Source organism: Chiloscyllium punctatum, chromosome 23 (assembly GCF_047496795.1).
Source record: "Chiloscyllium punctatum isolate Juve2018m chromosome 23, sChiPun1.3, whole genome shotgun sequence".
Classification (NCBI taxonomy): Eukaryota; Metazoa; Chordata; class Chondrichthyes; order Orectolobiformes; family Hemiscylliidae; genus Chiloscyllium; species Chiloscyllium punctatum.
In genome coordinates, this window is record NC_092761.1 from 93,346,266 (window position 1) to 93,371,631 (window position 25,366).

The 25,366-nt window shown below is 42.4% G+C and overlaps 1 protein-coding gene across 4 annotated transcripts in view; it reads right to left on the reverse strand.

The window, feature by feature from the left end:
* Positions 1 to 25,366, reverse strand: part of grik4 (glutamate receptor, ionotropic, kainate 4) — a 173,503-nt gene that overhangs the window by 57,720 nt on the left and 90,417 nt on the right. For all 4 annotated transcript variants that reach the window (XM_072593556.1, XM_072593559.1, XM_072593557.1 and 1 more), the window contains 2 exons: positions 20,555 to 20,716; positions 5,130 to 5,282 (listed from right to left, as the gene is read on the reverse strand). In XM_072593556.1, coding sequence (XP_072449657.1) covers positions 5,130 to 5,282; positions 20,555 to 20,716 — 315 coding nt within the window. The remainder of the gene's footprint in view (positions 1 to 5,129; positions 5,283 to 20,554; positions 20,717 to 25,366) is intronic.

Here is a 25,366-nt window from a genome sequence, read left to right on the forward strand (position 1 = left end):
CAATCAACTTTACATATGACATTTTGCAACTTTTGTGTGAGTGAATATAGGAGTAGGAGGTTAGTCCAGTTGAATGAATGGCTGGAGGGATGGTGCCAGAAGGAGGGCTTTAGATTTCTGGGGCATTGGGACCATCTTTTGGGGAAGTGGCACCTGTACAAGGTGGATAGTTACAATCAGAATAGGACCAGCCTCCTTGTGGGGAGGTTTACTAGTGCTGTTGGGGACACTTTAAACTAACTTGGCAAGGTGGAGATAGAGGGGGAATGAATGAGCAAATTTAGAAGAGAAAGTAAGAGAGTCAGGAAGGCATAAAGATTTGTAGACCAGCTAAGGCACAAGGGAATTTGGCAAATTTGGATGGTGTTTATTTTAATTTGAGCAGTCTGATGATAAAGACAGATAAGTTGAGAGCACAAATTAAAACAGGGGATATGATATCTTTGGTGTCATTGAGACATTGTTGAGATAGGGTCAGGACAGGCAGCTCAATATTCAAGGATATGGGGTCTTCAGACAATACAAGAAATGAGGTAAAGAGGAAGGGGTGTTGTAAATTTTGATCAGAGATTGAATTACAATTGGAAGGAGGAGTGATATCCCAGAAGGCTCCTCAAATTAAGCCATATGGGTTGAATGTCAAAAAACCAAAAAGGAGCAATTATAATGTACTATAGCCCCTTAACAGACTAGAGAAATAGAAAAACAGATATGTAGGGAAATATCAGGGACATATAAAAGTAATACTTTACAGTTAATAGGGGATTTCAACTTCCCCAACATTACTGGGGTTGTCACAGCATGAACAGTTTAGAGAGAGCAGAATTCTTTAAATGCATCCAAGAAATCTTTTTACAATATGGAGGCGGTACTTTGATAATTTTTGTCAAAATCCGTACTGCTCCAGAAAACTGTACAATTTAAGTTGCATATGCAATGGACCCCAAATATCTTTGTGGATTGACTTCAATACAGTGAAATAGTTTTAGTGTTTTTGTGCCTTTTGATGTAAGTGGTTATTAGACAGGCCTGGGGCTCTTGCACAGCCACTGAATTCAGTGTACCACCAATGATCCATATTGATATGTTGAGGACAGTGCCTAGGCTGGTGTGGCTGCTCCCTGCTTACACAAGAAGAGGGCACAAGAACAAGGGTGACAGTATGAAGACAGTGTGCACTGGAGTCCCAGCTGGAACAAGTTGTTTCTGGATGATGCGTACTCTGGTCTTTTATGTTAATCTTTCAAATGGCCTGTCAGTAAGTACAAGACACTTGTCAGAACTCAGCTGGAGAATTGTGCAGTTCTGGGTGTCACATTAAAGGAAACATGTGAACACATTGGAGATAGAATGCAGTACAGGGTAACAGCATCGTTCCTGGAATAAGAAACTTCAGCAATGAAGATCGGTCTAAGACGTTGGGAATGTTCTCCTTGGAGAGAAGGCAGAGAGGAGACCTATTAGAAATTTGAAAAATTCTCATCGGGGTTAGAAAGACTAGATAGGAGAAAGTATTCCTGTTTGTAGATGGATCAAGAACGAGAAAGCACAGATTGAAAATAATTTGTAAGAGAGGCAAATGTGGCACAACAGAAACCTTTTTCACACAACAGAGGTTACCATGAAGGACTCTCCTCAACCTCTCCCCTAATCCAAAGTGTGGTGACCTTCTGGTTAAACCAGCACCAGCTATCTCTCTCTCTCTCTCTTTAATGAGAGAGTAATGCTATAGTCTGGTAAGACTAAGGCAACGTTACCTTTTAGTTCGTGTTGAGAATGTGTTGCTTGGAAATGAGATGGCGTCAGGTTCAATTGAGGCATTCAAGAGGGGCATAGTTTCTATTTAAATAACCATTCAATGTGCAAGGGGGAAAGGCAGGAAGATAGCACTAAGTTGTCATATTCATTTTGAGAGGTGGTGCAGACACAGTGGGCTGAATGGCCTCCTTCTCAGTGACTCTATGATGTCAGACTACAATTTGCTGTTAGCCACATGGTGGAAGGACATGATCATGATTTTAGTGGGTTTACTTTGAGATGCCAAGAGTTGAAATACTGCTCCATCTACTTTCTTTACCCTTTCAGATATTTAAATCACCATATACATTTTATCCCACTTTCAGATATTTATCTAATTCCCTTGTGAAAGGTGCACTGCATCAATGGGTGATGGAAACATCTTCAGTATTCAATGAGAATTGGACAAATATTTGCAAGGGAAACAAAAATTGCATTGTTATGGGGAAGAAGTTGGGGAATAGGACTAATTGGTTACTTTTTCATAGTGCCAGCTCAGGTATGATGGGCCACATGCCCCTTTTCTGCTTTAACTCAATAACCCAGGTGCATTTAAGGGGAAGCTAGATTAAAAAATGAGGGGCGAAACAAATAGAGGAAATGTTGATATGAGAAGATGAAGAGAAGTGAGGGCTTTGTCTCCATTGATACTGATTATTTGGGCTGAGTGGCCAGTTTCTACACATGGGACACAATGCAACTTAATGTTACTATGTTAACAGTTGGCTCAAGCTGCACCGAATGTCAAAAAGAAACCATCAACTAAGAGATAGAAAAAACAATCATTGCTAAGGTGCTTATTGATGTCAGATAAACTAGGTTTCCACTCTTATACAAGTAGTACAGATTTCTCACTCGTATATAGGTGGTATACATAGTTCAGTGGTGAACATATTTCCTCATCTTCACCGAGAGAAAGACTTGTATTTCTATATTGTATTGAATTGAATTTATTGTCACAGTGGGGCAGCATGGTGGCTAAGTGGTTAGCACTGCTGCCTCATAGTACTAGGGACCCAGGTTCAATTCCTGCCTCGGGCAACTGTCTGTGTGGAGATTGCACGTTGTCCTGTGTCTGTGTGGGTTTCCTCCCACAATCTAAAAGATGTGCAGGCCAGGTGAATTGGCCGTGCTAAATTGCCCATAGTGTTAGGTGCATTAGTAAATGTAGGGGAATGGGTCTGGGTGAGTTACTCTTTAGAAGATTGGTGTGGAATTGTTGGGCCTTCCACACTGTAGGTAATCTAATCATGTATTGAGGTACAGTGAAAAGCTTTGTCTAATGAGCAATACAGGCAGATCACAGAGTTAAGTAGTATAGATAAGTAAATAATAGGTAATCAGCAGCAAAAACAAAAACACAGTTACAGGCAAGTTGTCAGAGTTTGTGAGTCCATTCAGTATTCTAATAACAATAGGGTATAAACTGTTTAGAAACCGGCTGGTACGTGTGTTCAGGCTTCTGCCCAATGGTACAGGTTGTTGAAAAAGATTGCCAGAGTGGAATGGATCTATGAGAATGCTGGCTCCCTTTCCTTGACAGCGGGCCTGGTAGATGGATTCCATAGATGGGAGGTTGGCCTTTATGATGTCCAGGCCGAGTTCACCACTCTCTGTAACTGTCTCCGATCTTGAATGTACAGTTGCCATACCAGGTAGTGATACACCCAGACAGAATGCTCTCAATGGCACACCTATAAAAGTTGGCAAGGGTATTCACTGTCATGCTAAATTTTCTTAGCAGCCTGAGGAAGAAATGACGTTGTTGGGCCTTTGTAACCAGTGCGTTCACATGAAGAGTCCAAGAAAGCTTGTTGTTGATAACCATTCCCAGGAGTTTGACACTCTCCACTTGTTCTACCTCTGTGCTATTAACGTGTATTAATGAGTAACATCCCGCCGAAAATCAATAATGAGTTCCTTGGTTTTGCCGGCTTTGAGAGCTAGGTTGTTCTCAATGCACCTATCACAACCTCAGAAAGTTCTAAACTGCTTTATACTTTTGGAGGCGCATTTACTGTCTTAAAGCATAAAATGTGACAACTGTTTGTGCGCAGCAAAATCTCATAACTGGTAATGTGATAATGGATAGAAAATGTGTTCTAATGATACAAAGTACATAGAGTCCAGCTCACTAGGAGAACTCTCCTGGTCTGCTTCCAGTAGCACCACGAGAATTTTCACATCCACCTGAAAGGGCAGATGGGCTTTAACGTCTTATCAGGAAAATATAATTTCTGACAGTGCAGCTGTGCCTCAGCACTGACCCTCTGACAGTGCAACACTCCCTCAGTACTGACCCTCCCACAGTGCGGTGCTCCCTCAAAACTGACCCTCTGACAGTGTGGCACTCCCTCAAAAATGACTGTCTGACAATGTAGCACTCCTTCAGCACTGACCCTCCGAAAGTGCAGTGTTCCCTCAGCACTGACCTTCTGACAGTGCGGCAGTCCCTCAGCACTGACCTTCCGACAGTGCTGCACTCCCTCAGCACTGACCTTCCGACAGTGCTGCACTCCCTCAATGCTGATCCTCAAACACTGCAGCAGTCCCTCATTCCTGACCCTACAATAGTGCAGCCTCCAGCAGTGCAGCACTCTCTCATTCTTGACCCTCCAACAGCGCAGCACTCCCTCAGCACTGACCCTCAGTACTGACCTCAGACAGTGTGGTACTCCCTCAGCACTGACCCTCCAATGGTGCAGCACTCCCTCAGCACTGACCCTCCGACAGTGCAACACTCCCTCAGCACTGACTCTCCGACGGTGCGGCACTACCTCAGCATTGACCCTCCAATTGTGCGGTACTCCCTCAGCACTGACCTTCCAACAGTGTGTAACGCCCTCAGGACAGACCCTCTTACTCTCTGACAGTGCGGCACTCCCTCAGCACTGACTCTGTGATAGTGCAGCATGCTCTCAGGACTGACCCTCTTACTCTCTAACACTGTGGCACTCCCTCAAGACTGGACTTGAGTATTAGTCTAGACTTTTTGTTCAAGTCTTGGGAATTGAACAATAAGTTTCTGGCTCAGATACGAGAAAGACCCTCAACTAGTCAATTGGCTCACTCTTCCACAGAGATGTACATGTTTATCAACAAAAAAATGCTTGCCATAAATAATAGGAAATGTCATGTAAAAGTAGCAGAAGACAATGTAGATTCTATCGAGTCCCTATCCAACTGTACTATGCACACCAAATGGGGCAGACCAAGTTAGTTTAGTATAGATCAGAGACAGTAATCCTATAAAAGTTCCATCCAGAACAATGATGCTTCATAGAATATATGCAGAATCCTAAATGGTTTGATTTCTAAATGTGATTACTCACCATTCTCAGATAGTTCATCAGGCTGGTTCCATGTTGCCAAATCTGTGCTGAGCCACAGGACAAGGATTTAACAGCAATTTCCTGACTCCGGTTAAGTTCGTGGACAGCAGTGACAATGACGTAGACAGCATCAAACAAGAGGGCAGAAGAAAGCTGGTGCAAGAGACAGAAGATTATCTCTGGTGAGAGTTTCAAAGATTATTCAAAGTTCAGAAGTACTATTTGTATTCAGAAACACTAATTGTAAAATAATTGCTTCTATTTTAATGGTTTAGTTGTAATTGGAAAAAAATGGAAGCAGTTATCAATCTTAAATAAGACTGGAAATCTCTGCAGTGGTCATTTCTTATTATGCAGCTGGATAATTTCTGCAAACTACAGAAACGGCAGCACTCTCAACAATTATCAACAATTGCTAAATAAGAACAAAAGTATTTAAAAATTATTTTCCAAACAAAGGAAAAATTCTCCGTTATATACTATGAAGTTTTGACTTACCATTCAAAGAGTGAGAGAGATGCCTTCACTCTTAATATCAGCCAAAGGACATTGAATCCTTACAGTGTGGAAGGAGGCGATTTGGCCCATTGGTCCTCCAAAGAACATCCCACCCAAACCCACCCTATCTCTGTAACCCTGTATTTCCCATGGCCAATTCATCTAACTACACATCTTTGGACTATGGAAGGAAACCAAAACACCCAGACATAGGCAAAATGTGCAAACTCCACACAGACAGTTGCCCAAGGGTGAATTTGAACCTGGTTCCCTAACAGTGTGAGGCAGCAGTGCTACCACTGAGCCACTGTCAGTTATGAGTCATCCAGATGTCCAAGCTAATGCTCTGGGGCTACAGGTTTGAATCCCACTATGGCAGCTGAATTTAATTAATAAATGTTGTCTTTCCTCGGAGTCAGCAAACACTGTTAGAGGGGCTCTTTTGGTGCAGTGGTAGAGACCCTACCTGTGAACTAAGAGGCCTAAGTTCAAGTCCCACCAGTTCCATAAAAACATCTTTGATCAGATTGAGTAGAACACAAGCTGGAGTGCTTTGGTGAATAGTTCTCCCACCTCTGAGTTTGACAGGCCCTGGTTTAAGTACCCCTTCAAGATGAGACCAGAACTCACAGAATAAGGGTACAAGGTAGAACCTCTAGGACTGAGATGAGGAGAATTTTTTTCATACAGGGAGTGGTAAGCCTGTGGAATTCTCTGCAATAGAAAGTGGTGAAGGCCTAAGCATTGAATGTTTTCAAGGAATTAGATGTAGTTCTTAGCACTAAAGGGAATGTGGCAAAAGCAGGAACAGGGTATTGAGTTGGATGATCAGCCATGATTATAATAAATGATGGAGCAGGCTTCAAAAGGATTATAATAAATGGTGGAGCAGGCTTCACTGCCACTCCTAGTTTCTATACAAGACTTGTTAGTTATGAAAGATCAACAGTTTTTGTGGCATAGTGGCATTGTCCCTACCTTTGAGGCAACAGGCCCAGGTTCAAGTCCCACTTACTCCAGAAGAGTGTCATAATACACCTGTACAGGTTGGTGTGAAAATTTCTATGATTCTTGTCTTGGGTTATCCGTATATGCATTTGTGGGCACTCTCAAGCTTAAATCCTGCATGATCCCTTGTGCGTTGTCACTGGATGATTAGATAGTGGTGAATAACAGCTTCCTTCCAAGCAGTTAACTGGGAATTGTTTTCCAACCATCACAATTCATTAATTTCTCATATCTTGAAAGAATCTGATGTATTGAGGTGAAGTTTTATGCTTTGGTAGCCTCAGTTGGTGGAGTATGAGGGAAATAATCTGAGGATCATAGGTTCAAAACCCAATTCAGGTACTGACAAACTTGATTGAGTGTTTTGAGGAAATAACAAAGAGGATTGATGAGGGTAGAGCGGTAGATGTTATTTATATGGACTTTAGTAAGGTGTTCGACAAGGTTCCCCATGAGAGACTGATTAGCAAGGTTAGATCTCATGGAATACAGGGAGAACTAGCCATTTGGATACAGAACTGGCTCAAAGGTAGAAGACAGAGGGTGGTGGTGGAGGGTTGTTTTTCAGACTGGAGACTGTGACCAATGGAGTGCCACAAGGATCGGTGCTGGGCCCTCTACTTTTTGTCATTTACATAAATGATTTAGATGCGAGCATAAGAGATACAGTTATTAAGTTTGCAGATGACACCAAAATTGGAGGTGTAGTGGACAGCGAGGAGAGTTACCTCAGATTACAACAGGATCTTGACCAGATGGGCCAATGGGCTGAGAAGTGGCAGATGGAATTTAATTCAGATAAATGAGCGGTGCTGCATTTTGGGAAACAAATCTTAGCAGGACTTATACAGTTAATGGCAAGGTCCTAGGGAGTGTTGCTGAACAAAGAGACCTTGGAGTGCAGGTTCATAGCTCCTTGAAAGTGGAGTCATAGGTGCTTAGGATAGTGAAGAAGGCAATTGGTATGCTTTCCTTTATTAGTCAGAGTATTGCGTACAGGAGTTGGGAGGTCATGTTGCGGCTGTCCAGGACATTGGTTAGGCCACTGTTGGAATACTGCACTCAATTCTGGTCTCCTTCCTATCGGAAAGATGTTGTGAAACTTGAAAGGGTCCAGAAAAGATTTACAAGGATGATGTTGCCAGGGTTGGAGGATTTGAGCTATAGGGAGATGCTGAACAGATTGGGGTTGTTTTCCCTGGAGCATTGGAGGCTGAGGGGTGACTTTATAGAAGTTTACAAAATTATGAGGGGCATGGATAGGATAAATAGGCAAGGTCTTTTTCCTGGGGTTAGGGAGTCCAGAACTAGAGGGCTTGGGTTCAGGATGAAAGGGGAAAGATATAAAAGAGACCTAAGGGGCAACATTTTCACACAGAGGGTGGTACGTGTATGGAATGAGCTGCCAAAGGAAGTGGTGGAGGCTGGTACAATTGCAACATTTAAGAGGCACTTGAATGGGTATATGAATAGGAAGGGTTTAGAGGGATATGGGCCGGGTGCTGGTAGGTGGGACGAGATTGGGTTGGGATATCTGGTCGGCATGGACGGGTTGGACCGAAGGGTCTGTTTCCGTGCTGTACATCTCTATGACTCTATGACCCTGTGACCTGGGGAGATATTTGGCCAAAAGAAGAAAGAGACCAGAGACAACAGCTGCTGTATGGTTTTGAAATTAAGTTGATGTAAATTTAGTAAGTTTTTTTTATTGGAATGGTATACTGTTATAGAGTTGGAGGCAGATAATAAGCAGTTAAGAGAAAGGGGGGCTTAGAGTTTTCAATAGTTGTTGTTTCATGTTCACGTCTAGAGTTAAGGAATAAATTGATATTATTTCTTTAAATAGTGGAATTTGGGAGTTCTCTGTCATTCATATTTTAACAGATTATGAGGCGAGGTGAGGTGAGCTTTTCTGGGTGTTTGTTTCAATCAACAGAGGGGTTCACCCCATATTGTAACAAATGGTACAAGTGCTAGTGAGACTAGGAATAGAGAGCGAGAGCAGATGAACATGTGGCTGCAGGGCTGGTGTAGGAGGGAGGGCTTCAGATACGTGGATCATTGGGATACCTTTTGGGGAAGGTGGGATCTGTACAAGAAGGATGGGTTGCACCTGCACCAATATCCTGGGCGGGATATTTGCTAGACTCCTAGGGAGGGCTTAAACTAGATTGGCAGGGGTTGGGAACCTGACCTATGGATCAGATGATGAAGGTTGTGAGCAGCCAGATACAGCATGCAGAGAGTCTGTGGGAGGGATAGGCACTGGAAAGGGCAAACATGCAGCCAGTGTGATGGGTTGAAGTGTTTATTTTAATGCAAGAAGTATCAGGAATAAGGGTGACAAACTCAGAGCATGGATCAGTACTGGAATATGATGTTGTGGTCATTACAGAGACTTGGGTTCACAGGGTCAGGAATGGATGTTGGATGTTCCAGGGTGTAGATGTTTCAAATTGAGTGGGAGGGGGAGGAAAAAGAGGTGGAGGCGTGCCATTGCTAATCAGGGATAGTATCACAGTTGCAGAAAGGGAAATTGTCAAGGAGCGTTCAACTAAAGAGTCATTATGGGTGGAAGTCAGAAACAGAAAAGGAGCAATCACTTTGTTGGGAGTTTCTACAGGGCCCCTAATAGCAACAGAGACTCAGAGGAGCAGATTTGGAGGCAGTTTTTGGAAAGGTGTAGAAGTAACAGGGTTGCTGTGATAGGTGACTAACTCCCTAATATTGATTGGAACCTCCTTAATTCAGAGAGTTTGGCTGGAGCAGTTCCTGCCAGGTGTGTCCAGGATGAGTTTCTGACACAATAAGTAGGTAGGCCGAATGGAGGGGAGGCCATATTGGATTTGGTTGTCAGCAATGAACTAGGTCACTAATCAGATCTCTCGATGGGACAACATTTCAGTGATAGTAATCACAACTCCATGACCTTTACCATACTCACGAAGAAGGACAGGAGCAGACTGTATGGTAAAGTATTTAATTGGGGGAGGGGGAACTACAATGCTATTGGGCAGGTACTGGGGCATCTAAATTGGGAACAGATGTTCTCAGGGAAATGCAGAACAGAAATGTGGAGGTTGTCTAGGGAGCACTTGCTGATAGTGTTGGACAGGCTTGTCCCACTGAGGCAAGGAAAGCATGGTGACAAGGGATGTGGAACATCTAGTCAGGATGAAGGAAGCTTAAGATTGAGGAAGCACGTAGCAGACAGGCTTTACAGGGTTAGAAGGTAACCAGGAAGGAACTGAAGAATGGACTTAGGAGAGCTAGAAGGGGGCATGAAAAGCTTTTGCGGGTAGGTTTAAGGAAAACCCCAAGCCATTCCACACTTATGTGAGGAACAAGACGATGGCCAGAGTGAGTGTAGGGCCAATCAGGGATAGTGGAGAGATGTTGCACTTGGAGTCAGAGGAGGTAGGGAAGGTCCTCAATGAATACTTTGCTTCAGTTTTCACGACCGAGAGAGACCCTGTTGTTTCTGAGGATAGTGTGAAACAGGCTGATGTGCTAGAACAGGTTGCTGTTAAGAAGGAGAATGTGCTGAAAGTTTTGACGTTCATGAGGACAGATAAATCTCCTGGGCAAGATGAGATGTACACTCGGTTACTACAGGAAGTGAGGGAAGAGATTGTTGTGCCTTTGGTGATGATCTTTGCATTCTCACTGTCCACTGGAGTAGTGCCAGATGATTGGAGTTTGGCAAATGTTATTCCCTTGTTCAAGAAAATAGGGATAACCCTGTGAATTACATACCAGCTAGTCTCACATCTGTGGTGGGCAAAGTATTGAAGAGGATTCTGATAGACAGGATTTTTGATTATTTGGGAAACCATAGTTTGATTAGCAATAGTCAGCGTAGCTTTGTGAGGGGTAGGTCATGCCTCACAAGCCATATTGAATTCTTTGAGGATGTAACAAAACACATTGATGAAGGTAGAGCAGTAGATATGGTTTATATGGATTTTAGCAAGGTGTTTAATAAGGTTCCCCATGCTAGGCTCATTCAGAAAGTAAGGAGGCATGGGATATAGGGAAACCTGTCTGTCTGGATACAGAATTGTTTGGCCCATAGAAGACAGACGGTGGTGGTAGATGGAAAGTATTCAGCCTGGATCTTGGTGACCAGTGGTGTTCTGCAGGAATTGGTTCTAGGACCTCTGCTCTTTGTGATTTTCATAAAGGACTTGGATGAGGAAGTGGAAGGATGGGTTAGTAAGTTTGCTGATGACACAAAGGTTGGTGGAGTTGCGGATAGTGTGGAAGGCAATGGGACATTGTTGTAATGGGACATTGACAGGATGCAGAACTGGGCTGAGAAGTGGCAGATGGAGTTCAACCTGGAAAAGTGTGAAGTGATTCACTTTCGAAAGTTGAATTTGAATGTAGAACACAGGGTTAAAGGCAGGATTCTTGACCGTGTGGAGGAACAGAGAGATTTTGGGGTCCATGTCCATAGGTTTCTCAAAGTTGCCACCCAAGTTGATAGGGTTATTAAGAAGGCATATGGTGTGTTGGCTTTCATTAGCAGGAGGATTGAGTTTTAGAGCCATAAGGTTATGCTGCAGCTTGTTAAGAAGACGTGGCTGTACTTTAAGGAAGTTAAAAGCAGCAGAACTACCAGAAACAGCACCAAGGCAACAATGTAACACTTGCTCGAGAAACTTGATTAGCTTGTTGCCTTGAGACAAAAACAAATTCAAATTCAGCCATTAACCAAACCTCAAAAAATATCAAATTCCAGTCCAGTTTGAATTTAGTATATTGACAATCTTAAAAGCCAACGACACAATCCAATGCTTTGGGGGTGGGGGGTGGGGGTGGTGGTATAAGACTGGGGAAAATTGAACAGTTGAGAGGAGAACTGCCAAGCCTAGCATGTAAACAGACTGCCAGAAAATAGCTCTCCCAAAAATACCTTTTTGATCAGTAACCTGTGATGCAGAAATTTCTAAGAAAAAGAAAAGAAAACACAGGAAGATCCGAATAGAAGAATGAAAGCTGCCTGGCTTTGAGATTAGAAGTATGGTTTTGTAAATCTTAATTGGGAGTTTTATCAGACTAGTATTATAGAAGGGAAGGTAAAAGATAGGTCAGAGGAAGAAATTGTAAATAGTGGTTAGTTAATTATTCTCTTTTATACTTTAAGAAATATAAGTTGTTAATTTTTACTTTAAATAGTTCTTGGCCATTTGTATTTTTACTGATTACTGCACGGGGTAAATCTTTTCTGTGTTGTTGGTTTTAAATTTAGCAGGGGGGTTTACCCCTTGTTGTAACAAGCTCTTTAGAGCCATGGTTAGGCCACACTTGGAATAGTGCGTTCAGTTATGGTCGCCTTGTGGAAGGATGTGGAAGCTTTAGAGAGGGTGCAGAGGAGATTTACCAGGATACTGTATGGACTGGAGGGCATGTCTTATGAAGAAAGGTTGAGGGAGCGAGGGCTTTTCTCATTGGAGCAAAGAAGGATGACAGGTGACTTGATCGAGGTGTACAAGATGATGAGAGGCGTAGACAGAGTCGATGGCCAGATACTTTTTCCCAGGGTGGAAATGGCAATCACAAGGTGTCATAATTTTAAGGAAGGTTTAAGGAAGATGTCAGAGGTTGGTGGTGCATGGAATGCACTGCCAGCAGTGGTAGTATAGTCAGATACATTAGGGATATTTAAGCGACTCTTGAAAGGCACATGGAAGAAAGGTTAGTTTGATCTGAGAGTCGGATAAAAGGTCGGCACAACATTGAGAGCTGAAGGGCCTGTATGTCCTGTACTGTTCTATGTTCGAAGTATGTTCCTACCTATCAGGCAGGAAAGAAATGGTCGTGTGAGGGAGCCTTGGTTGACGAGGGAGGTTGAATGTCTAGTAAAGAGGAAGAAGGAGGCTTACATAAGGTTGAGGAAACAGGGTTCAGACAGAGCAGTGGAGGGATACAGGATAGCCAGAAGGGACCTGAAGAAAGGGATTAGGAGAGCTAAGAGAGGGCATGAAAAATCCTTGACGGATAGGATCAAGGATAACCCCAAGGCATTTTATGCGTATGTGAGAAACCTGAGAATGACGAGAACGAGGGTAGGTCCGATCAAGGACAGTAGTGGGAGACTGTGTATTGAGTCAGAAGAGATAGGAGAAGTCTTGAACAAGTACTTCTCTTCAGTATTTATGAACGAGAGGGACTGTATTGTTGAAGAGGAGAGTGTGAAACGGACTGTTAAGCTAGAAGAGATACCTGTTAGGAAGGAAGATGTGTTGGACATTTTCAACAACTTGAGGATAGACAAGTCCCCCGGGCCTGACGGGATATATCCTAGGATTATGTGGGAAGCAAGAGAGGAAATTGCAGTACCGTTGGCAATGATCTTCTCGTCTTCACTGGCAACGGGGGTGGTACCAGGGGACTGGAGAGTAGCGAATGTTGTGCCCCTGTTCAAAAAGGGAATAGGGATAACCCCGGGAATTACAGGCCAGTTAGTCTTACTTCTGTGGTAGGCAAAGTAATGGAAAGGGTACTGAGGGATAGGATTTATGAGTATCTGGAAAGACACTGCTTGATTAGGGACAGCCAGCACGGATTTGTGAAGGGTAGGTCTTGCCTTACAAGTCTTATTGAATTCTTCGAGGAGGTGACCAAGCATGTGGATGAGGGTAGAGCAGTGGATGTAGTGTACATTGATTTTAGTAAGGCATTTGATAAGGTTCCCCATGGTAGGCTTATGTGGAAAGTCAGGAGGCATGGGATAGAGGGAAATTTGGCCAATTGGATAGAAAACTGGCTAACTGGTCGAAGGCAGAGAGTGGTGGTAGATGGTAAATATTCAGCCTGGAGCCCAGTTACAAGTGGAGTTCCGCAGGGATCAGTTCTGGGTCCTCTGCTGTTTGTAATTTTTATTAATGACTTAGATGAGGGAGTCGAAGGGTGGGTCAGTAAATTTGCAGATGATACAAAGATAGGTGGAGTTGTGGACAGTGAGGAGGGCATTTGTCGTTTGCAAAGGGACTTAGATATGATGCAGAGCTGGGCTGAGGAGTGGCAGATGGAGTTCAACCCTGTCAAGTGTGAGGTTGTCCATTTTGGAAGAACAAATAAGAATGCGGAATACAGGGTTAATGGTAGGCTTCTTAGTCAGGTGGAGGAACAGAGGGATCTTGGGGTCTATGTACATAGATCTTTGAAGGTTGCCACTCAGGTGGGTAGAGTTTGTAAGAAGGCCTATGGAGTATTATCGTTCATTAGCAGAGGGATTGAATTCAAGAGTCGTGAAGTGATGTTGCAGCTGTACAGGACTTTGGTTAGGCCACAGTTGGAGTACTGTGTGCAGTTCTGGTCGCCTCACTTTAGGAAAGATGTGGAAGCTTTGGAGAGGGTGCAGAGAAGATTTACCAGGATGTTGCCTGGAATGGAGAGTAGGTCGTACGAGGATAGGTTGAGAGTTCTCGGCCTTTTCTCGTTGGAACGGCGAAGGATGAGAGGTGACTTGATAGAGGTTTATAAGATGATCAGAGGAATAGATAGAGTAGACAGTCAGAAACTTTTTCCCCGGGTACAACAGAGTGTTACAAGGGGACATAAATTTAAGGTGAAGGGTGGAAGGTATAGGGGAGATGTCAGGGGTGGGTTCTTTACCCAGAGAGTGGTGGGGGCATGGAATGCGCTGCTCGTGGGAATGGTAGAGTCAGAATCATTGGCGACCTTTAAGCGGCATTTGGATAGGTACATGGATGGGTGCTTAATCTAGGTTAGAAGTTCGGCACAACATCGTGGGCCGAAGGGCCTGTTCTGTGCTGTATTGTTCTATGTTCTATGTTCTATGTTCTAAAAAAGATCATGAGTGGCATGGGCAGTATGAATGTACTCAGTCTTTTTCCCAGGGTTGGGGAATTGAGGACTAGAGGGCATCAATTTAAGGTAAGAGGGAAAAGAATAAATGGGAACCTGAGGGGCAACTTCCTTTTTTTACACAGAGGGTGGTATGCATATGGAATGAGTTGTCCGCCGAAGTGGTTAAGGTGGGTGCATTAATAGTATTCAAAAGGCATCTGGACAAATATATGGATAGAAAAGGTTTAGAAGGATATGGGCCAAGTGCAGGGAAAACAAGGTTCGTGTGGATGGACATTTTGGTCGGCATGGACCATTTTTGGTTGAAGGGCTTGTCTGCATGCTGTAGGACTTTCTATAACTCTATGGCCACCATGTTCAATTTTAAAATATATCATTTATATACATTATGATCAATAAGAGTTCAAGCACTGATCCCTGTGGTACACTACTGGACTTCAATCACACAGCCTTCTACCACCACCCTCTGTTTCCTACACTTAGCCAATTTGGAATCCAACTTGTCAAATTACCCTGGATTCCATGTGCTTTTACCATTTTTTTATCAGTCTTCCTTGTCGGGCCTTATCAAAGGCTTTGCTGAAATCTATATAAACTCAAAGTTTGGGAGAGGATTTGTAGCTCGGGTGCTCGTTGTTGTGGTTCTGTTCGCCGAGCTGGGAATTTGTCTTGCAAACATTTCGTCCCCTGTCTAGGTGACATCCTCAGTGCTTGGGAGCCTCCTGTGAAGCGCTTCTGTGCTGTTTCCTCCGGCATTTATAGTGGCCTGTCTCTGCCACTTCCGGTTGTCAGTTCGAGCTGTCCACTGTAGTGGCCGGTATATTGGGTCCAGGTCGATGTGTTTGTTGATAGAGTCTGTGGATGAGTGCCATGCCTCTAGGAATTCCCTGGCTGTTCTCTGTTTGGCTTGCCCTATAATGGTAGTGTTGTCCCAGTTGAATTCATGTTGCTTGTCGTCTGTGTGTGTGGCTACTAAGGATAGCTGGTCGTGTCGTTTCGTGGCTAGTTGGTGTTCGTGTATACGGATCGTTAGCTGTCTTCCTGTTTGTCCGATGTAGTGTTTTGTGCAGTCCTTGCATGGGATTTTGTACACTACATTGGTTTTGCTCATCCGACTCTGGCAACATCCTTACAAATCTTTTCTGAACCATTTCAAGTTTCACAACATTTTTCCTCATAGGAAGGAGACCAAAATTGCACACAATATTCCAAAAGTGGCCTAACCAATATCCTGTATAGTCACAACATGACCTCCCAACCCCTGTACTCAATGCACTTACCAATAAAGGAAAGCATACCAAACACTTTCTTCACTATCCTATCTACCTGAGACTTCACTTCCAAGGAATTATGAATCTGCACTCCAAGGTCTCTTTTTTTCAGCAACTCTCCCCAGTGCCTTACCATTAAGTGTATTAGTCCTGCTCTGATTTGCCTTTCCAAAATGCAGCACGTCATACTTATCTAAATTAAACTCCATCTGCCACTTCTCAGCCCATTGGCCCATCTGATCAAGATCCCATTATACTCTGAGATAACCTTCTTCCCTGTCCGCTACACCTCCAATTTTGTTGACATCTGCAAACTTACTAACTATACCTCCTTTGCTCACATCTAAATTATTTATACAAATGAGAACCACAACCCTCTGTCTTCTACCTTTGAGCCAGTTCTGTAACCAAAAGGCTAGTTCTCCCTGTATTTCACGAGATCTAACCTTGCTAACCAGTTTACCATTAGGAATCTTGTCGAACACCTTACTGAAGTCCATATAGATCACAGTCATTGCTCATTACTTCTTCAAAAAAACTCAGTCAACTTAGTGAGACATGCTTTCCCACACACAAAGCCATGTTGACTATCCCTAATCAGTCCTTGCCTTTCCAAATACACATAAATCCTGTCCCTCACTAACTTGCCCACCACCGATATCAGGCTCACCAGTCTATAGTTCCCTGGCTTTTCCTTACCACCTTTCTTAAATAGTGGCACCACATTAGCACCTCATCTGTGACTAATGATGATACAAATATCTCAGCAAGAGGCCCAGCAATCACTTCCCTTGCTTCCCACAGAGTTCAAGGGTATACCTGATCAGGTCCTGGGGATTTATCCACCTTCATGCGTTTTAAGACATCTAGCCCCGTCTCTGTAATATAGACATTTTTCAAGATGTCACCATCTATTTTCCCACAGTCTATGTCTTCCACGTCCATCTCCACAGTAAACACTGACGCAAAATACTCATTTAATATCACCCCCATCACCTGCGGTTCCACCATAGGCTGCCTTCACTCCACCCTCTCCTCCTTGACCTATCACCTTCATCTCCTCCCCCACTCACCCATTGTACTCTATGCTACTCTCTCCCCACCCCCACCCTCCTCTAGCTTATCTCTCCATGCTTCAGGCTCACTGCCTTTATTCCTGATGAAGGGCTTTTGTCTTTCATGTATTTATAAAATCCCTTCAGATTCTCCTTAACTCTATTTGCCAAAGCTATCTCATGCCTCCTTTTTGCCCTCCTAATTTCCCTCTTAAGTATTCTCTTATTGTCTTTATATTGTAAGAATTCACTTGATCTCTGCTGTTTATACCTGACATATGTTTTCTACATTTTCGTAACCAAACTTCACATTTTTGAGTCATGCAGCATTCCTGACCCCTACCAGCCTTGCCTTTCATCGTAACAGGAAAATACTGTCTCTGGACTCTCGTTATTTCATTTTTGAAGGCTTCCCATTTTCTAACCATTTGCCCCCCAATCAACTTTTGAAACTTCTTGCCTAATATTGTTAAAATTGACCTTCCTCCAATTTGGAACTCAATTCCTGGAATCATAGGGCTATCCTATGAGAAGAAATTGTGTTTACCGTCTGTATATTCACTGGAGTTAGACTGAGAGGGGATCTCATTCAAATATATAAAATACATCGGTCAGACTTGATGTAGGGATGATGATTCCCTTGACTCGCATGTCCAGAAGAAGGGTCTTGCTCTAGGAAATAGATAGGCCATTTAAAACAGAGATTAGGAGAAATTTCTTCACTAAAGGAGGTAGTGAACCCTTGGAATTCTCTAATGTAGAAAGTAGTAAAAATCAAATCACTGAATTTGTTTGAGAGAGAAATGGATTTCTAGAGGCTAAATGTGTCAAGGGGAAATGGACAGAGAGTGGGAGTATGGCATTGAGATAGAGAATCAGCCATGTTGAGTGGTGGAACAGGCTCAAGGGGCCAAATGGACCACTCCTGTTCCTAGTTTGTGTGCACTCACCTACAGTTAAATACTTACCTTTAAACTGACCAGACTTTATTGAGTGGTAGAAGTTGGTAGGTGAGAGTAGCAACCCAAGTCCCAACACTAGTTGCATTTGCAACAATCCTCAATCAGAAATGCTGAGTGCATGATCCATCTGGGCCTCCTCTTGAAGTCTCCAGCCTTAGAGCTGACAGTCTTCAACAAATTCAAATCATTGCACATCATATCAAGAAATGTCTGAAAACACTGGATTCTGCAAGGCCATGAGTTCTGACAATATGCCAGCAAAAGTACTGAAAACTTGTGCTCCAGAACTAGTCATACCCCTGGTGACACTCTTCCAGTATAGTTACAACAATACTAAAACTTTGAAAAAGTAGTAGAAAAAGCAAGACAAATCTAACCCAGCTAAGTATTGCTTTATCAGTCTACTCTCAATTTTCCTCAAAGTAATGCAAGGTCTTACTGACAGTGTTATTAAACAGCACACGCAAAGAAATAACATGCTCACTGACACTGAATTTGGGTTCCACTAAGGTCACTCACCTCCTGACCTCATTGGAGCTTTGGTTTCAACATGGACAAAGAGCTGAATTCCAGAGGTGAAGTGACAGAGACAGCATTTGACATCAAGGCGCATTTGACTGAGTGTGGCATCAAGGAGCCAGAGCAAAACTGGAATCAATGGGAAATGGGGGAAAGCTGTCAGCTTGTTGGAGTCATACGTGGCACATAGGAAGATGGTTGTGGTTGTTGGAGGCACATAAGACCATAAGACGCAATCGTAGACGTAGGCTATTTGGCCCATTGAGACTAACCTGCCATTCAATAAGATCATGGTTGATCTGATAATCCTCACCTACACTTTCCTGCTTTTACTATATAAGCCTCTATTCCCTTACTGATGAAAAATCTTTCTGTCTTTGCCTTGAATATATTTAACAACTCAATCTCTACAATAACAAATTCCACAGATTTACAATCCTCAGAGAAGAAATTCCTCCCTATCGCAGTCTTGAATGGAAAATCTCTTACTCTGAGGTTCTGCCCTCTGGTCCAAGACACACACTCTGCATCCACCCTAACACGCCCCCTAAGGATCTTGTTTATATCAATAAAGTCATCTCTCATTCCTCTAAATTCCAATGTCAATGAAGTTGATTTACTCTTGGGGAATGATTTGGCAGGAGTGAAAGTTATATTTTTGCCTATAATCCCACAAGTCTGTATGAGTTTAAAGAAACGGGATTGTTTTAGGAACAGGTTCTGGGTATTTTTTCCATTCTATGTAGAGACCAGAGCAATGGCTAAACAAAAACCATCACCAGAGGTCAAAGAAATACTTTGAGTAGGTGTTACAGCAGCTGAAATTCTATTTAAGAATCAGTGTAATTCAAGAGAAGTGTTTGGTTTGTCTTGGTTAATCAAGGTCCAGTGAGCAGATCTAAGGTTAAATAAGTGAGGACAGACAGCTCAAACTGAAGTTGAGGCTGAAGGAGCTCTGGAATGCTATTATAACAAAATTGATGAGGAAGTGAAGATACCCTCACTGGCCTGAAGATGAAAAATAGAGTTGTCCATCAAAGAGCACTTCCACTGCATTTTGACAAAGAGAGTTCCAAAGACTCTTCTGTGGAATAAAAAAATCACCTCATTTCTGTTTTAAATAGGCAGCTGCTTATATATTTTTTTTTCTTTTCTTTAACCCACACTACCGCCTAAGTGCGGTAGTGCTTATTTTTTTCCCCAGCACCCATGGTGTGTGTGGGCAGCTGCTTATATTAAATCAGAGACCCTTAGTTGATAATTGGCTTTTGAAAGGAAACATACTCTCCACATCGAAGCTACTCAGACCCCTCAGTATCCTGCACATTTCAATCAAATCACCTCTTACCAATCTAAATTCTGCTATTGCCTTAGTTTCCATGATTAATTCTCCAGTGCCCCCTTCTAACAGACCAACACACATTTTCTTAATTAATTCATTAAATATTGATTAAAAACTCTTACCATCTGTTTGCATATTTTTAGTTAGCTTTTTCTCTTTTCCAATTTCCCCTACTCATTAATAATGAAAGTCTCTAAGGCTCCTTAGTCAACAAACCCATGACTACTTCCATCTAGAAGAACAAGGGCAACAGATAGATGGGAACACCCCAACCTGCAAGGCCTCCCCCAAGTCACTCACTCACCTAATTTGGAAATATACTGTCATTTCTTCAGTGGTTGCTGGATCAAAGTTCTGGAACTCTCTAATGGTATTGTGGTCAGCCTATAACATGTGGACTGCAAATAGTTCACGATGACAGCTCACCGCCACTTTCTCAAGGGCGACTAGGGACAGGCATTAAATGTCGGTCCAGCCAATGATGCCCACACCCCATGATTGAATTAAAGAAAAAGCCTATATTAGGGAGCAACAGGGGCTCAAGATCAAGAATACCATCAAATCCAATTAATGAGCATACCTGCAGGATATGTTGGTCTGGAATGTCTTACACTACAGTCATCAGCTGTCTTACTGGGAAGTGAAATATATATTTAACAAAACGCTGTGTATAAATCAATCTGACCAGGATAACTGTTAATCCCACTCATTTGGAGGATATTTTTAGGAGTGGTCCAGATTTGCATTGATTCTATCAGTAGCACCAAGGAAAAGTCTTCTTTAGAAAATCAGGCAAGAAATAAACATTTTTGGGAACATGAAATGAAAACAAGGAAGTCATGCATATATTTTAATTAACTGATTTCAATCTAAGTGTTATTTATGCATTAAACTTTAACCCAGTTCAATTTGCATTAAGTGAGATACTTACTGCTGCTCCAGGATAAGTTACATGTGCACAGTTTTCTTGCCAGGATTTGTTCAGACTGTGGACAAAGTCATTATACTGTGGATGATCTGGGTTGGTGATGGAAAATCCCAATATATTCACGTAATCTTCTTCTAATCTGTCAAAATGAAGAAGGGGAAACTCCTAGGGCCAAGAGAGAACCAAACAAAAACTTAGACTTCTAGTGCTTATTTTTTCTGTCAATCTTCTTCCCTTCTCAAGAGGCACAGGTCACCCTCTAACATCTAACCCAACTACTATATTTATCCTCAACATGCGGATTATCATAGTACAAGCTGGCAAGCCATTTGCCTGTGGAACCCCAAGCTGCATTCTCCAAATGAGAACATATTTGCATTTCCTGCAGGGGACTATAAACAGTGATCAGGAGTAGGAATCCTTTTAGTTGTTTTTAACACACTGGGGACAGCATTAAAATCGCTTGGATCATGTTACATATCAACTCAATACAAATTGGCAATTAAGTCGTTGATCTTCTCTGTCCAGCTTTCCACTGTGGAAACCAGCTATTGCACTGCATACAGAAACATTAATTTAAATATTGAAAAATAAGAACTATGGACGCTGATAATCAGGAGGAAAATTGTTGCAAAAACTCAGCAGGTCTAACAGTATCTGTGGAGAGAAAGCAGAATTCATGTTTTGGGTCCACTAACTCTGCTTCAGATGTTTCTTAAAAATGTCAGAGACATTAATCAGTCAGGACCAGGACAATTGATGGGCCATTCCTCAGGAGGTATTTTACAGGATTGGTCCAGGCAGATTTCTCTGGAAAATTTCTCCTCTATCTGTATGGTGACCCATTCTGACATCACTTTACACTGTAGCACTACATTTCAATTAAAGAAAAGAAACAGAAAATGCTGGAAAAACTCAGCAGGTCAGGGAGCATCTGTAGAGACAGAAACAGAGTTAACATTTTGAGTCCAATACGACACTTCTTTGGCGCTCAGAATGGACTTGAAAAATTAATTCTCTTCCTCTTTATACAGATGCTGCCAGATCTGCGTTTCTCCAATGCTCTCTGCTTTTACTTTAGATTTCTACCATCTGCAGTATTTTATTTTTATTTGGTCATAAGGCCATAAGACATAGGAGTGGAAGCAAGGCCATTCAGCCCATTGAGTCCACTCCGCCATTTAATCATGGCTGATGGGTGTTTCAATTCCACTTACCCGCACTCTTTCTGTAGCCTTAAATTCCTTGCAAGATCAAGAATTTATCAATCTCTGCCTTGAAGACACCCAACGTCCTGGCCTCCACTGCGCTCCGTGGCAATGAATTCCACAGGCCCACCACTCTCTGGCTGAAGAAAGGTCTCCTCATTTCTGTTCTAAACTGACCCTCTAATTTTAAGGCTATGCCCACGGGTCCTAGTCTTCTCGCCTAACAGAAACAACTTCCCAGTGTCCACCCTTTCTAAGCCATGCATTATCTTGTAAGTTTCTATTAGATCTTCCCACAACATTCTAAAGTCTAATGAATACAATCCCAGGATCGTCAGCTGATCATCATATGTTAGGCCTACCATTGCAGGGATCATCCGTGTGAATCTCCGCTGGACACGCTCCAGTGCCAGTATGTCCTTCCTGAGGTGTGGGGCCCAAAACTGGATACAGTATTCTAAATGGTGCCTAACTAGAACTTTATAAAGCCCCAGAAGCACATCATTGCTTCTATATTCCAACCCTCTTGAGATAAACAACAACATTACATTTGCTTTCTTAATCATGGACTCAACCTGCAAATCATCCTTTAGAGAATCCTGGATTAGCACTTTCAGATCCCTTTGTACTTTGGCTTTACGAATTTTCTCACCGTTTAAAAAATAGTCCATGCCTGTGTTCTTTTTTCAAAAGTGCAAGACCTCACACTTGCTCACGTCGAATTTCATCAGCCATTTCCAAGATCACTCTCCTCAACTGTCTAAATCTTTCTGCAGCCTCCCCACCTCCTCAGTACTATCTGCCTGTCTGCCTAACTTTGTGTCATCTGCAAACTTCGCCAGAATGACCCCATCCTTTCATCCAATTATCAACTAATCAATTAATCAATACTGATTTCTCAATGTACATTATTCCCCTTCCAAAATGGCATGTACTATTTCTGGATATAGATTACATATACTTTAGAAGAAGTTTTCTGCCAATGTCCAATCTACATATGATTCTACCATATGTAGTCTCTTGAAGGGAGACTATTTAACTGAGGTACAGAACACACGGCAGGGAATTTACGCTGAGGCTCTATAATATACGAGCTCGACCATGACTTGAGAACTGTGTGTGTCTCTGCTCACTTCATTTTAGAAAGGATGTAGCACAAGGAAAAGGAAAGCACCATAGGGGTTACAAAGGAGATTCACAAGTATGTTAACAGAACTAGAAAAATGCAGGTATGAGGAAAGATTGGGTGGGCTGGGATTGTTTTCAATTGGAACTGAGGAGGCTGACAGGAAACCTGTTTGAGATGTACAAGGTTGTGAGGAGCTTGAACTACATGGATGGAAAGAGTTCATGTCTTTTAGTGGAGAGATCAGAGAACAAGAGGCTTCAATTCAAAATTGATGTTCGAAGGGTGAGAAAGAAGATGAGGAAACCATTTTTCAGCCAGAGGTGAGGATTTTGGATTCACAGCCTGAAAGGGACTAGAGGCAGAAACTTTTGACTTACTTAAAAGGGGTCTTGATATGCAACTCAATGCTGTAACCTGCAGGGCTATGGACCAAATGATGGAAATGGAGTAGATTGGGCTCATTTTTAAAACATACAGCCAGGATGGACTATGTGGTCCCTTTCTATGTTGTCAACTTTCTCTGATTTCATTCAGGAGGAAACTGAAAATTTGCAGTTTTCTAATATCTGTACAATTACTTTGTGATCAGGGAAAGGACACAAAAGCATGTAAACATTACTTTATCAGGAATGCTATAATCTTCATTCTTGTTGTAGTCTTGAGTCTTAAACAGAACTAACACATTTATCCTTCTTTATTAAAGGTGAGTATAACATTCATGACGTTACCTATTTGCCGAAGATTGTTTGTGTTTAAGAAAACTCGATTGGACCTACTCTTGGATTTTTAAAAAAAGACATACCATAGATCTGAACTTCATCCATCTTTCCATCATTTACAATAATTGCTTCTAAATTAAGCGAGGCAGCAACAGGACAGGTGGATAAAATGTTGAACGCATATGGGATAACTGTCTTTATCAGTCAAGGCACTGAATACAATAGCAAGGAGCTTATGATAGAGTGAATATAACGTTGGTTAGGCTACAGCTGGAGTACTGTGTGTCGTTTTGATCACCACACACTAGAGAGGGTGCAGAGGCGATTCACCAGGACGTTGAATGGGTTGCAGCGATTCGCCTATGAAGGGAAAGTAGATTGACTGGGATTATTTTCCTGAGAGAACAGAAGGCTAAGGGGGATCTGATTGAGGTGTAAAATACTTTCAGGAGCATAGAGGGGGCAGATAGGGAGAAATCATTTTACTTAGTGGGCAGAAGGTTTAGAAGGGCTTTGAGAAAAATGTTTTTCACCCAGAGGGTTATAGGTATCTGAAAATCATGGCATAAACACCTGAGGTCAGAATCCTTAAAACATTCAAGAATTAGTTATTGAAAATGAAATGCCATAGTGTACAAGGCTTTGGGCCAAGTGATAGACAATGGGATTAGAATAGATGGCATTGACAAAACTGGCTGAAGGGGCTTTTTCTGTACTGTAAGAACTCAATGAGTCTAACCGGCTATTATTGGGAATTGGTAGCATAGCGTTAATATCACAGGATGAGAAATCTAGAAGCTCAAACAAATGAGTTCAAATCCCACTGTGGCACTGGAATATAAAGCTGAACTTTGTAATGGTATCATAAAACTAACAATGAATTGTCATAAATCCCCATGATATTCAGTAATCTCCTTCAGGGAAGGAAATCTGCAGTCCCTACCTAGTCTGGCTTGAGTACCTTCAGATTGACAGCAATGGAGCTGACTGTTAACTGCCCTCTGAAATGACTGAGCAAGTGTAATTAGGAATGAGCAATAAATTTCACCATAATTGGCGATGATGGCATTGTCTTCATACTTAGAGTCATAGTGTCATCCAGCACGGCAACAGACCACAAGACAGAGGAGCAAAAATTAGCCCGGTTAGCTCATTGAGTCTGTTCCACCATTCAATTATGGCTGGTAAATTTCTCAACCCCATTCTCCCACTTTCTTCCCATAACCTTGATCCCCTTTACAATCAAGAAACTATCTATCTCAGTCTGAAATATATTCTATGACCTGGCCTCCATAGTCTTCTGTGGCAGTGAATTTCATAGATTCACCTCACCCTCTGGCTGAAGAAGTTTCTCCTTATCTCTGTTCTTAAAGGTCTTCCCTTTACTCTAAGGCTGTGCCCTCAGGTTCTAGTCTCTCCTACCAATGGAAACATCTTCCCAACATCCACTCTGTCCAAGCTATTCAGTATTTTATAAGTTTCAAGTAGATCTCACCTCATCATTCTAAACTCCATCGAGTATAGACCCAGAGTCCTCAAACATTCCTCATATGTTACGCTGTTCATTCTTGGGACCATTCTTGTGACTCTCCTCTGAACATGCTTCAGGGCCACTACATCCTTCCTGAGATATGAGCCTAAAACTGCCCACAATATTCCAAATGTAGTCTTATAGAGCCTCAGAAGTACATCCCTGCTTTTATATTCAAGTCCTCACAAAATAAATGCCATCATTGCATTTACTTTCCTAATTACTAAC